Source organism: Embiotoca jacksoni, unplaced genomic scaffold, assembly GCF_022577435.1.
Source record: "Embiotoca jacksoni isolate LCO1_2020_lvr unplaced genomic scaffold, fEmbJac1.0.p SCAF_13, whole genome shotgun sequence".
Classification (NCBI taxonomy): domain Eukaryota; kingdom Metazoa; phylum Chordata; class Actinopteri; family Embiotocidae; genus Embiotoca; species Embiotoca jacksoni.
In genome coordinates, this window is record NW_027185263.1 from 7,875,414 (window position 1) to 7,890,043 (window position 14,630).

At 43.3% G+C, this 14,630-nt stretch overlaps 1 protein-coding gene across 2 annotated transcripts in view; it reads left to right on the plus strand.

Annotated features, from left to right (window-relative positions):
- The first annotated feature begins 341 nt into the window (after positions 1-341).
- caln2 (calneuron 2) overlaps positions 342-14,630 on the plus strand; it is a 28,626-nt gene continuing 14,337 nt past the window's right edge. The window contains exons 1-4 of one of the 2 annotated variants that reach the window (XM_069146196.1): positions 342-1,227; positions 7,193-7,317; positions 12,355-12,498; positions 14,466-14,578. In XM_069146196.1, the coding sequence (XP_069002297.1) occupies positions 7,200-7,317; positions 12,355-12,498; positions 14,466-14,578 (375 nt within the window). In that variant the 5' untranslated portion in view covers positions 342-1,227; positions 7,193-7,199. Of the gene's footprint in view, positions 1,228-2,132; positions 2,486-7,192; positions 7,318-12,354; positions 12,499-14,465; positions 14,579-14,630 lie in introns of those variants that run through there. The other variant, XM_069146198.1, reaches the window with a different exon arrangement.

The following is a 14,630-nucleotide window of genomic DNA, read 5'->3' on the forward strand; positions in this document are numbered from 1 at the left end:
AGGTTTAGGATGAGTGGTGGGAGGAAAGATGGGGGGGAGGGGGGTATACACACTGCATCATTTAAGGACTGCGGCTGATGTCATTTCCTAAGCACCATAATTGGTCATCAATGACTCTTATAGCGGTGAAGGATGGCTAAATGAAAACACACACACACACACACGCACGCACACACACACACACGCACACACACACACACACACTTCCCCAGGGGAGATGTTGCAGCCTCACTGATCCATTGAAACCTTAATTGCTCGGACCTCAGAGCCTCTCTGACTCCCCCCCTCGCTCGCTCTCTCTCTCTCTCTCTCACACACACACACACACACACACACACACACACACACACCTGAGAGGAGCTCCCATTGAGTGCCACGGCGTCGCATATTTTCCCGCTCACCTATACACAGTTTTGTTGCCGTGGCCCCTCCCTTCCCCGGCCAGGACTGATAAATGGGTTAAGTCTGTCACCGGGAGTAGCCGAGATAAATGCACCGGGAGCGTCGGGAGATCCCTTCTTGTCCCCCTGCTGCTTGACCGATCTGCGCTCAAAGCTTTTTCTGGACATCATCCTCTCTCCTCCGCCGTGTTGACTCGACAGATTTAAATCGTGTTTTTTTAATTTTTTTTTTTTTTTATTTCTTATTTTATAAGAGGCGACTGGCAACAGCAGCAGCAGCAGCAGCAGCAGCATCGGTTCTTAGACCCAGACCCGTGGGCGGCTGGGTGGCGTCCGTCTGGGCGAGCTGATAGGACGAAGATTTGACACTCTACCTACCAACTGCTTCATCCCAACAACACCCCAAATTCTCAAGATATGGCGATGAGAACTGAGATGTAGAAAACGGATTGGAGGCCATTCACGTGGGTCTGGGATTCAGCTAAAACGGACTATATTTACCACCACCACCACCAGCATCATCGTCCTCCTGCTCTTTGTCATCTAACCAGTTGATTTTTTTTTTTTTTTTTTTTTTTTTTTTTTTTTAAATAACTATCTAAAAAGTGTGTAGCACATGACACTGGTAAATTCCCGAGGCAGGTCCAACACTCGGGACTGAATGAGTCCATCTCTGGCTGTCGGACGGACTCCTCAAGAGCACAGGACGGATGCAAACAGACTAAACACATCTTGGCAAATCAAAACACCCTCTGCCTCTCTGCCATCGGTGTTCTAACCGGGCGGAGCGACTCTCACACCGGAGGACCAGTCGTTTCACGGGCAGGTAGGCTTTACCCCGACGGTCAATTAGTGTGTCACCTGTGGGGTTGGTGTGATTAAGGTGATTACAGTGACCGCGCGCCCATGAGTCGGTCCCCCTGATGGCCGCAGAGCCGCGCAGGCAGCTGCACCTGTTGTGATCTGTGGAAATGCGCGGGGCGTGCGCGTGTGTCTACAGACCACAGTACGTGTTGTCGGTCTGTGAGCTGTGCAATTTGAATGCCTGACCAACTGACAAGCGTATCGATATCGTGTGGGTCTGTTTTGCATTTGGTGTTCGACTATTTCAACAGTTTCTGAAAAGCTCTCTCCCGCTGCTTGTGTGCGTCGCGCGCGTCAGTGCGCGCTGCGTGGGTTTGATCGGTGTGATTATAGGTCCATCACACACGCGCGCTATAAGTATAATTACAGTATAATTGTGTCGACACGCAGCGGGGTGTAACGCACTCCATCACACACTATACATCATGCTTTGTGGCTTTATCAACCGTTCTCATGTTCACTCAGGCTGCAGCTCACACATTTGGTTCTGATAAATGGGGACTGGCCGCAGTCTAAAGCCCAACTGTATTCACTCTTAATGCCAGATGCTCTAAAACTCCACAGTCATAAAGCATGATGGCCAAATCTGTCACCTGCCTTGCACACATTCATCATCTGATACCCAGTAGGGGACCCGCCTGTGGATGGCAACGGATGGTGGGTATGGAGTGGGTGCAAGCTTTTTTTTTTTTTTTTTAAATGGGAGAAGGGGGGGGGCGAATAAATTCTGACTCCCCATCTTCAGTGCAGTAAGTCTGACATGCAGCAGCATCTTGGAGCGTCAGGCGGTGTGAGTCCAGCTGCGCTCCCTCTGCTGCAGATGCGCACAGCGTAGCAGACCATCATGGGTGTCCAACTTTTTTGTTGTTGTTGTTTTCACCTCCCTCGTCGGGTGGGACAATTTTAACACCTATCGCGCGTCTTTCAATCCACCTGACAGAAGATCAAGGGTGCACACGTCCACGTGTCCTCTGCCTGGGCTGGTGGAGGAGCACCAGATCTGCTCAATTGGTGCTGCGCTTGATAGGGTCAGAGAGAGAGAGACCCAAGTTGAACACGGGGAGAAGCGGCTGGAGGCTACAGGATGGTCATCCAGCGCCTGTGTTAAGGCTATTGTTTTAGGATGCAGCCTTGATGGTTCAGAGAAAGACATCCAAGATCACAGCTGTGTGGTGACTGCCTATCGTTGCCCAAGGTGACTTCAGCAGGACACTGACAAGGTGACATTGTCCAAGGGCAGGGAAGCAAAAGAAAATGATTTAAACTCCATTAATCTTTTTTTTATTATTGGTTTAAAATCTGTGAATTTAACAAGAAGTGATTTCATTGTTGCTTGCCTGTTGATGTAACGCATGTCCTTCTTTGATCTATCAAATGTGTCCCCTGTTCAGTTTGTTTGTCTTTGTGATAATAACAGATGACACATCACAGTTGTCAGTTTACCTTTATTCAACACCGGTGCTTCAACTGATCATCTGTGGTCTCATTATTTTTGGCATGTGGCAGGGGAAGACATTAAGGGCTAACTGACGTTTAAGTGGCTTGAAGTAAAAATAGAATAATGTGTTGATTTATCTGGTATCCAAGTCTCCCGCTAACAGATCTGACATCAGAGAGGCATTGAATGAACCTGAATCGCATAGTTTTGCATGTTTCAGTGGTTAATTGGTGGCTGCTTTAGAAATAACAGCCAATTTCCCTTGATCTGACAGAGAAGGCCTGATTTTGATGACTGCATGTATACTGCTGGGAAAAACACCGTTGTCACCCCTCAGCTCTTTCCTGCCATTCTGCTAATGCATTTCCCTCCGTGGGGACGAGGTGATGAAGGTGAGGAGAAAACATGATTCCTCTTTCTCCCCGTTCGGAGCTCCTGGCTCACTCTCAGTTGCTCCTTCCCCTTCATCTCAGCCTCTCTTCTCTGAGCTTAAATTCGTTGTGATCACCACGCTGCAGACTTGTAACTGGGCTCCCTGGGGTGCGGGTGACCCCACACTTCAAACACCGCCAGCCAGCCCTGTTTCATTCGCTCCTTTCATCCCCTTTAACCCACCCCACCCACACACCCACGCACACCTACAAACACCACACACTTTTCTGTCGATCTGCCCGTCCGTCTTTCTTCCTCTTCCTGCTCTCAGACAAGCAATGAAGCTTATCAGATGGAAGTTTTCTGCTAAAGCCATGTCCTTGTCAGCTCTCATGTCCATCTCTGTGACAAGAGTCGGTGATTTCACGAGCAGAGAGAAAAAAAAAACCCAAAAAACAGTCCAAAAATATATGGCAGGATAATAGGGTTTGATACAGGAAAAAAAGAGACAGAGTCAGCGTGTGGCTGATTTTTGTGTACGCGTGTCTGCTGGTTTCTGCCATGAGTGAGTGGGTGTTTCTGTCAGGGGAACAATTGTGAGAGCAGATGGACTGTTGAAATACATTCTCATATTAATTTCATATCATATGTCTTATTAATTTGTCTGTTGATTAAATAATTCTGCATCATGTTTAATTTAAGGAGTTGAAGAAATTTAGTCTGCTGTAGCTAATAGTCAGTCATTAAATCTTCAAAAAATTACACTGACTGCTCTTCATATTTTTTTATTATTATTTTTTAAGTCATTTTTTTTCCATACGCCAAATATATTCTCCACCGATCACTAAAGCATGATTCATACCCATAACTAGATAATATGAACGTATATTTGCGGGATCTGTACATGTATACCAATATTAAGTGTTTGGTTGTGCACATGATTTCTAATGGACCACAAATCTGAAGCGCTTGTTGTGAACAGTCACTTTGGAAAGTTGTCAGAGTAGAGGGTGGAGAGTTCAAAAATTAAAATAAAGTTCAAATATGTGGATACTGGCGCACGTTTTTAGACTGGAGGGCATTCATAGTGCTGCAATCAGTTGTTCGCATGAATGGGATTTCATTTGTGTCATGATAATTCAACAAAATCTCCCAAGAAGCAAGCAGTGATGAATAAATTGAAAAGCAAAATAATTAACTCAAAGACTGATCTGTCAGACAAATTCCAGGAGTGCTGCATTTGATTAAGATATTCTCCGTTTAAAAAAAAAAAGAATTAATCAGCACATCTCTTCCACACTCACTTGTTCCTGTTTTGCTGCTTCATCTTTCATTTTCAGTTCTGACACGGAGATCTCTTGTTGGCAGGTACTGCAGTGCTTTGCCCCTATTGGCCAGTTACTTTTGGACAGATCAATGGATCGGAAATGCAACAAGTCTTAACACTTGTTGCATTTCCAATCTAAGACTTGCAGCCATAATACCCACCAAGAGTCGTCTTAGTTTGTCTTAACGCTACCTTTGTTGGCTACTGGCTCACCTAATTTTCTTTTACTCCGTTTACCTCTAGTTTTCCTTCTCCTTGTCGCCGGCCCTTTCTGCCCTGCCTCTCTTTCTTACTCCCATCTGCCACAACTGCATCACCTGTTCCCAGATCATCAATCTGCTCACCTGCAGCCACACTGCCAGTCTGCCCACTCGGTATAATTACTCCCAGTCTGCTACTAGTGCAGTCGTGTGCCAGATTCTGTTTTTGTCGATCTGTACTAAAGCTGTAGTTTTATTTTGCTTTTCGACTCGGTTTCTTTGCAACTTTGTAATTTTAGCTACCCCTTTTAAGTTAAGTTCACCGTTTGCTTCACAACCTGCCTCTACGTTGTAGACCGGGCCCTTCTCTCTTGTTTTACTGGGAACTGTTGTGAGGGGAGGGTGTAATCAAGTGCTTACAGGCTGCAACCTCAATACAAGATACCGCTAAATCCTACACTGTTCTTTTACTTCAAAACACTGGGCTCTTTTGAGATGAGCCAGGCCTGCGCACTTGATGATCAGCGATTTATGCACAAAGCACGGCCATTAGATGATCTGTCTGATTTGGAGCCCGACTTACTCTGACATCATTTAACATAGCCAACATAACCTCACGAGATCAAGGCAGTTCCAGTTTTTGGAGCCAGGTGCTGCAGTTGCTCTCCACTGACTGCACAGCCTCACGGCATGATGGGAAAAAAACCTGGCTATCACCTGATCTAACAGCTGATTAGATTACATGTTGACTCAACAATATGATGTTCTTTAGAAACTTTTCATTTTTGTTGAGCTGGAAGGATTTAGATTGCATTTGTCTGATTTTTTTTTTTTTGCTGTTAACAGACTGAATGTTGTTAATAATGACATTTATCAGTCAGAGGCTGAATACACTCAGAATAAAGATCATACACTGCATGTAGTTCTAGTTTGTTGTAACTTAACACTACTCATCTCAAACAAGCCAACTGTAATTCTCAAACAGCAGCCAGTGTTAGTGTAGTAATAAAAATGGTAAACGCAGCACAGTCATAAACTCACCCAGTATCTGTTACAAGGCAGCATTTGGCCTAAACTTGGCACACCGGAAGAAGTCACAGCAAAACTCTGGTGCAAAAATGTATTTCTTCTTTCAAAGGTTGTGGAGTATCACTTTGAGGTGAAGTGATAGATTTGATTGAATACAGAATAAGAACATGCAGATAAGTACAGATGGTAACTGGAAAATGATCCAACAGTGAGGTGTGTGTGTGTGTGTGTGTGTGTGTGTGTGTGTGTGTGTGTGTGTGTGTGTCCGCGTGCGCTTCTTGTTGTCAGACACTCATGTCTGCAGAACAGGTGCATGTTGCCGTGGTGACCAGTGCACCTTTTAATGTGCAGGTGGGACAAGAGTAGACCCAGGAGCAGATGGACTGAAGAACAAATTTCCTCAAACTATGTGCGCATAAATACCTTTCTGCTCACACGCTGGTTTCTGTCTATCTCTTGTCTGGTGCACACATACCCATTTTCACACACTACAGGTCACCAGAGCAGACAATCCCACTGCTCCTAACCTTTTACACTGCTTTAGTCTTTAGACTTTCTGTGTCCTTTAACTCCCCCTGCTCTGATTCCATGATCCACAAAGGATGGGATGGGAGGGAGAGGGCTCGACCCGACCCAACCCAACTTGGCCCGACCCGAACCGACCCACCTGTCCTGTCCTCTCCTGTCTGGCTGTGACCCTCTCACGCAAATACTCTCGGGATCTCAATCTCTTCCACCCTCTCTCCCTATCTTTCTTCCTCTCCCTCACCTCAGCTAAGTTCAGCGTGTACTATTGACAGGAATATTACATGAAACATATTGCCAAAGTGTCAAAATATTACACGAGCAAAGCCCTCAGAGGGACAACTCCCATAAATCAAAGCAGGGACTAGAGGGTTGTTCTGATCACATGACAGCTGATTGATGCCTTGTCAAGGCCTGAGGTCTCTTGGTGAGGCGTTGGGTGGCAGTGGGAATTGTCTGGAGGGAAAGGAAGTCAGAGGATGTGACAGGGTCGGGGAGAAGAAACGATAGACCTATTTGACATGAGTGTTGTGCTTCTCGTCTGTGGACCCAGGAGACTGAACAAAAACCAGGCAGGAGAACGACAGCGAGAGAATGATCACTGAGATGCTGATTGTACTCTGATGGTATTTATCAGAACAATAATAGTGGAATATTTTTTGTGGCTCCATTGAATTATAATGTGATTACATAATTTGTCTCTGTGATTCTGAAAAGAAGAGACAGTGGTTTCTCCCAGAAATGAACATTAGCAGTGTGGAAGGAACAATGTTCCCTCCACAGGAGCTTACGTTTCTAAAATGGGCTCATGACCGTGCGGGTTGCCAGGGTTTGAATACATATGAGCCACACATCTCTCTGATTGTCTCAGTCTCTCACACACGCACACACACACACACACACACACAGCACACACAATATAAATAAACCTCTGTCTGTGTGTGTGTGTGTGTGTGTGTGTGTGTGTGTGTGTGTGTGTGTGTGTGTGTGTGTGTGTGTGTGTGTGTGTGTGTGTGTGTGTGTGTTTGCTCTGCAGGGAGAAGATGCCATTCCACCATGTGCGGGCGGGCCTGCTCTATCCAGACAACTACCTGAGCAGCTCCCTGACGGAGGGCAACGAATCCTTCCAGCTCACCAGCATCTCCACAGAGGAGCTGGGAGGTGAGTGTGCTGAAGGAGAGGGAGCGGGAGTGGGAGCGGGAGAGGGAGGAGCTGGTGGGAAGTGTGGAGTCGGGGGTGGTGGGGGATGCACAAAAGAGTGTGAGGTACTAGCAATTAATGGTTCACTGCTGGAACAATGCAGCTACAGCTCTCCAATTCTCCCGAGGAAAAGTTTCTCCATGTAGTCACTTTGTCAGAGCTTGACGGGATGTATTGGTTTCCAATTATGTTGCTTTGGAAATAAAATCAATCAAAGGACTCGGAATAAAGCAGCGTCTGACAGGAAATATAGAAGAGCAGGCCTGATTTGTAGGACATCAATGTATTCAAATTTGTATCCTATTTCAAGTTAATTCATATTCATCTTGCATGAAAATGTATTGTTACTTGTCCTCACAAAACTCTATATTGATGCAAATAGATTCTCGGAAAATAAAATATTTAAAGTAAAGCTATTTGTTGTGTACCATATTTGCATTTCATTCTGGTAGCTGTGACCAGATCATATTGTAAATAACAAAGTAAATCCTGAGTTGCAGAGGAATGCAGCAAAATCTCTAAAAAAATAGGTCAAATGGGGCAACAAGCACAAGTGCTCAGATCCCTTTCAATTGGCTCACAGGCAGGTTGTGAACACATCCCCAGGTTAGTCAGATTTGATAGGAACAAAGTTGAACAGTAAAACTGCAACTCGGTCATATTTATATGTCATAAACAGTATGAAGACAGACTTCCTGATTCTACTTTGACATACAGTACTTTCAGAAGTTGTGTGCACTCACAGTTTTCCTGTGCATAATGCATTACCTCAGAGTAAAGTGGTTGCTAATTTGGCAAAACTGTCACCTTGTTTTCAGCCTGTATGACTGTGTTCTCTTGCTATTTAAAGCACTTTTCCCAGATTGCATCAATTACCTTGGTGTGTAGAAATGCATCATAATTGATGACTGGCCACAGCTAAGAAAATAAAAACCATCTAGTTTGAAGGTGCAGTTTTGCTTTAAATTGGCTGAAAGTGGCATAGAGGAGTTTTACTTAGATGCAATTAATTCGCTCTTCATTAAGTAAGAGCTTTTGTGATTGACAGCATGCTGAGGGATCCTAAATCACACTGCACATGAGTCCACTTGATTCCTGATGTGATGTTATCCTTCGATATAACTTTACATGTCCTAATTGACCAGCCATACAAAAACAAAGGCACTACAATAAGAGCATACACTGTATTCCTGACATCTGTAGCTACGGTAGGAAAGTTCCAACTAATCCTGTCACAGAGTGAGGACTGAGGCCATGAGAGTGTGTCTCTGGCTCAGGCTGTTTGTTTGTGTTTATACATGTGGTCTATTGCAGCTTGCTCGAATGAGCGTTGGTATGAAGTACTTTGTAGTATAAATCTTTTAATCCAAAGTCTCTTGTGCACAACTCAACTCAAACCAGTTCACTAAAACAGTTGCTTTATTGTTCTGAAAGCCGAGCTGCTACACGGCCTGAAACATCTCATCATCTTTAGTCTGCTTGTCAAGGGCAGCGAGAAGGTAAAGGTAGCTTGGACCCATGTAGAGCTTTTACATAAATTGAATTTGGACTATTAGACTCCAGACATTATGATGTGGCATTATCTGGGCCCCGTTAGCCACAGAACCAGTGCAGCCGACGGGACTGTTTGATGTGGACAAAATATCCATGGTGTTTGCTGACAGCATTTGAAACTCTTAATCCCACTTCAGAGAGATGCGAAGGTTCTTCTAGGATCATCTGTTTGCGCAGATACAAGGCTAGTTAATCACCCCTGTGTTGGATCGCCTCTATCCTTTTCTCTAGTTTTGAGGCATTTCATCAATCACAGTGAGAACATGTACAGTCCTTAGGGGGGGCTGACTTCATAAGACACAGCCATGCTCGGGCAGGGCTGCTCCTTATACACACACACACACACACACACACACACACACACACACACACACACACACACACAGGCATTGCACAGTAATACATCAGGGACCAGCTCATTTGTACCCTATTGAAATTGTAGTCTTCACTGTTGAGCTGCATACAAATACATCTCACTTTGTTTTGGGAGGCCATACAGTCTCCCGCATTCCCAATCCCCCGCCTTTCAGTCTCACTCTATTTAGTGAGAGAGAAAAAGAGGCAGTGGCGTGGGGCTGGAGTCTATCACCAGGAGGGGATATTTACATGCTTAGATGGGGAGCTGTGACTGAACTACAACTCTCACGCAACTGACAGAGAAAAGACAGGCATAGGAGGCAGATCAGAGACCAACTTAATACACAGAGGAAGGAAAGAGCTGCATGTCAGTACGAGAATATTAATGACACGCGGCCTGACAGAGACGCAGAGAAATGAACTTCATGTAAAATTCATTGTTCAAGTTAGGAAAAGGATTAGTACTGGGGAAACTGGGGTTTCGATTGTGTTTCTCCTGTAAAGATTTGCACAAAAGGCGAATGCCAACTGAAATGACACCCTGAACTGCAGCGAACCACAAAAAAAAAATGGAGTGCTCATTTGTGAAAAGATATTGGATAAAGTCTTTCCTCTCTCTGCTGTCTTCATCAAGTCGATAAATTCGACAACCTCTCTCCAAATCAGAGCTCGCCCCACCCCCCTTTCCACTTCCTCCCAAACAGTGCCAACTGATTGACAGGTAATTAGCCAGATATTGACCAGGGTATTTTGTAAGAAAGTCCTCAGAGGCTTGAGTAATTCTACTGCACACACAGATAGATGCCTTATGAGCTGTGTGTGTTTACTTACAACTTCAAGTCAGAAGAAGCCTTTTATGTGGGAGGAAAGAGTCGGAAATGCTGTTGGCAGCACTGGTGGTGATTGTGCAATGTGGAGGGATTGGGACAGGGCCCTCAGGGTTTGTAAAATGTGCTGTTAAGATGTAAGAGAGACAAGGAAAGGGAGTGGAAGAGGGAGGGGAAAGGAGGGAGAGTGAGCGATCACCCTCACCTTGATTTGTCTGAGAGAAAGGCTGCGGCACTTCCACGTAATGGGAAAGCCTGTTATCAGCACCAGGGAAGCACCTCTCGGCACCATCTACAGACCTGCTAAGATCTGTTAATCATTCACTGTCTCTCACGGATTAGTCCGTCTCACTGACACCATCTGATGACTCACTATTACATTTTTGGATTACGTTTTATGAGGCTGCAGACAATAGAAATGTTGTTTTTTAAATCTGACAACCCTCCAAATGAAACTATAAATTATTTACAGATGCGATGTCACTGTTGTTAAGGCAACATTGTTGTGATTATGAATGAGTCATATGATTTTGACCTGCGGTTCTTATGGTTTAGTTTCAGTTAAGCAAATACCATTTGGTTGAATGAAATTTAGGACGCTTGACTGTCATTTACTTTTGTTTTTGGTGTCTACTAACTCCCAAGGAAAATCTGTGCTGCTTCTCTATGTGCACCACCTAGTACCTAATTTGTCTGTCTCCTGTTTGGTGCTGAGCAGAGTGTGTTTTTTGGAGCTTTATCACTGAAAACAGCTGCCTGCTGCATCTCGAAACAATGCTGAGGGCAATGAGACTGAACACAAACAGTAAAGTTGTGGGCTGGAAAATGAAAAAAAAAACCTCAAACTCTGAACAGCTGAGAGGAACCGCACAATCAAGTGATAATTCTGTGTTCAACACTTTTAGGTACCCCTTTAACATAGAAATGGTCTCTCAATAAATTGTTGATATAAAAATATTGATTGTGACCACTTTAGGGTTAGAGAGTAGTCATGTAATCATGAAAGCACACCAATGTTGAAAGGATTTAAGATGCCAGCAGCCATTCCTCGTGTATGAAGTGCATGAACAAACAACCAACCTTGCTGTTGTTCATTCTCGTTAGAGTGTAACAAGCAGCATAGACGAAGGAATGATAACAGACATCACAAAGAAACAGAGATCAAACACAAGAAATGTCAAGGAAACAAATTGGGGGAAAAAATGACACAAAATGTATAAACAAAGCAAAGTCTGAATTATTATTGTTATACAGAAAATATAAAAGTAGGAAGACACGCCTCAACTACACACACACACACACACACACACACACACACACACACACACACACACACAAATGGTAAAGAACAGAGAAGTCACTCAGTCAAATAAGTCTCAGGTAATAATATGGTAATATTTTATTACCAAAATATGGTAATAAAGACAGTGACATTTTCATTGGCTGTGGTGAGTCCACAACCTTTAAAACATGTACAAGGAGAGACTTAACATCTGACACCACTCGGTCTGTCACAATTATTACATAATTGCCTGACTGCAGTCATTTTAGATAATCATTTGTATCTGTGTAAAATCAGCTGGATAAAACCAACAGAAATCTCATATTTCCATCACTTGTTCCACGTCGTTTTCTACCCTTTGAGGTTTGACTGATGCTCTTTTAATGACGTCACCTCGTTGCGCCCCCTTCTTCCCCTGTGGTTTAATCAAACAAGTGAAGAATTAGTGCCACCAACTGTTTATCTTGAGGCGCTCAACTCTTAATATTCATAGAGCGCATTTCAATGAGCACTTGTTGACATTATCATCACGGATTTAGTTGCAAAGACAAACACCACTGCCAATAAGTGGCTCTTCCTCTTCATAAGGTTTATGTGTATCATTAATCTCTAATTAGGCTTAGACAATAATAGTGGAATAAATCAACAGAAAAAGACAATTATATTGTTAATGGGATTAATTTGTTGAACAATTAATTGTCAACTAAAATTTAATGATTGTGGCAGCTCTTGACACAACACCTTCCAACCTTGTCCCCAACTAACCAGAAACCTCCACCTCATCACTGATGACAAAAAAATAGATCCAATACAATATCCACATAATTTTCTTTATCTATAGAGTTTCTCTAAACGGTGTAAGTTTCACGTTGCCTTTTGAACATGAGTGTTACATCTCTTAGGGAAAGAAAAGAAAAAAAAAAAGACTATAGTGACAGTCAGTAATGTACAGGGATATGTTGTGTGTTTGCTGTGCAGAGATCCGTGAGGCGTTTCGTGTTTTGGATCGTGATGGAAATGGTTTCATCTCCAAACAGGAGCTGGGCATGGCCATGCGCTCACTGGGTTACATGCCCAGCGAAGTGGAGCTGGCCATCATCATGCAGAGACTGGACATGGATGGTGAGACCCTACATAAGGACACACTCTTGGTTGCATGCACAGAGGGTGCAAGCGCACACGCAAAAACACACACATGCGAAACACAGAGTGAACCTGGTCAAGTGTGACGGTTTAACATACTGCATTGTAATGTTGTTCATGGTTGTTGTCTCTGCATTAAAATATAATGTGTACAATCTTCAAGAGGAATATTTTCCTCCCAAAGAAGCTGGTCAATTTATTGTGCTGAATTTTAATGTGATGTGAATGTGAAAAACCTTTAAATGATGCCAAAAACACAGAAACTAATATCTTTTTCACTTGCTTCCCACAAAATTAGATTTTGAGCTTCCTCAAAGTGTTCCCTCAAAACAGTTTCTAAACTGCCTTAATAGCAGCAGGTGGTCAGTTGTCAAAAACAAATTCCCGTGGAGACAATAAAGACAGAGCCTGTCTGCTCCTTAAACTGCGTCTCTGCTTGTAAATTCTTACGGGATTGCAATTGCTCCTAATCAGTCCCTGCATCACAAACAAGACAGTCAATCTTTCTGCTGGTTCTTATCTGCCTGCTCTTGATTCCAGAACTTTCAGTAAATATCAAAGGTCAAAACCAAAAGCTTTTTGCCTCCATGAGTAGTCTGACCATCTGAGAGTGGAGCTGTCGTTTGTTCTGAGGAGAGACGGTATCTTTTTTAAAATCCTCTACCTCTGACTTCTGTCGTCTCCATTTCACTGCTAATGAAGCGCTGAAAGCTGCCACTGGCATAATTAGTTTAAGAATGTCAATTGTTATGTCAATTGGATGTCAGACAACCTGCACAGTCTTTCAGACGTGTTTTATGTCATTAAATTTGTGCTTAAGAATTCTTGATCTGCTGATATGTGGAATTGTCCTTCCTTCAGGTTGTTTTTTTTGACATTATAGTCTTAAAAATAAGATTATAACATGTTAATCCAAAACTAAATTTTTGAGAAACTGTTGTCAGGTTTTGGAACAGAGAACAGATCCTCTTTGAAATGCATAATATGCTGTAATGCAGGATGATGCTTAAATTTCGGGGTCTGTAAACTTGTAATTTCCAAGATACTTCCTGAAAAACCTGTGTAATTTTGCAACCATTTTAGGGAAAGATAAATATCTGTGCATCACTGAAAATGTAATTTTATGTACACACTGAACTGAACGCTTGCCTGTAGACAAATTCTCCATTTTCGCATCTTCAGCTGGCCAGCTGTGCCCAGACTAAAAGACACTCCAGGTTACACAGCAATTAATTCAAATTCATTTATTGCCAGTACTAACTGAATACTCTCAATCTTCCCGATAATTAGCACAAAATTAGAAGGCTCTCCCTGGAAGAAAGAGAAATTGCAGCCACATGAAATAAAGTGTGATCTGAAAACAATTATGTACAGAACAGCAGTGCTATTTGTGCAGACTAATACTGAGGCTTTTAATGGGCTTTTCATTATAACACTTAATAAACAGGTCAGTAGATAATGCTTTAAACTGGTTGTAAAAGCAATATTGGGAATATGTAATATAATAAGTCTGTGCAGTCAAATTGTTATTGCTATTTACGATGTGCTGTTGTGGATATGTTCCATGAGTATTATTTCCACGGGATGCTGACTGTTGATTGGTATCTTAAACAACATGCAGCAGCAGAATACATAATGCAAACACTTACAAGTTGTGTCCTTTGAATTTAAATTTGCCAAATGGTCCCAAAAGGATCCCACAGAGACACAACACAGGCACGCAGTCACTCAGGTGCACACATCTTATCTGAAAGGTGAATTAATGCTGATGAGTGTTTGTCATGGATGAGAGCATGCCCATCTGTTGATGTGTCTTCTTTGTTTCTGGAAACTCTGTCATAAAATGCATTGTTTAGTTTCGGTCTGCCATCCTCCCTGTCTGAGTATCTGATTTTCTCTCGTGCTCCGCTGCCTCCCTGCCGTCCTCTGTGTGCGTCTACCTGCAGGGGATGGCCAGGTGGACTTCGAGGAGTTCATGACGATACTTGGGCCCAAGCTGCTGTCGTCCGACAACAGAGAAGGATTCCTGGGCAACACCATCGACAACATCTTCTGGCAGGTGAGAGACAAAACTTCTTCCTCCCTGTTGGCAAACAGTCTGTTCGTCATCA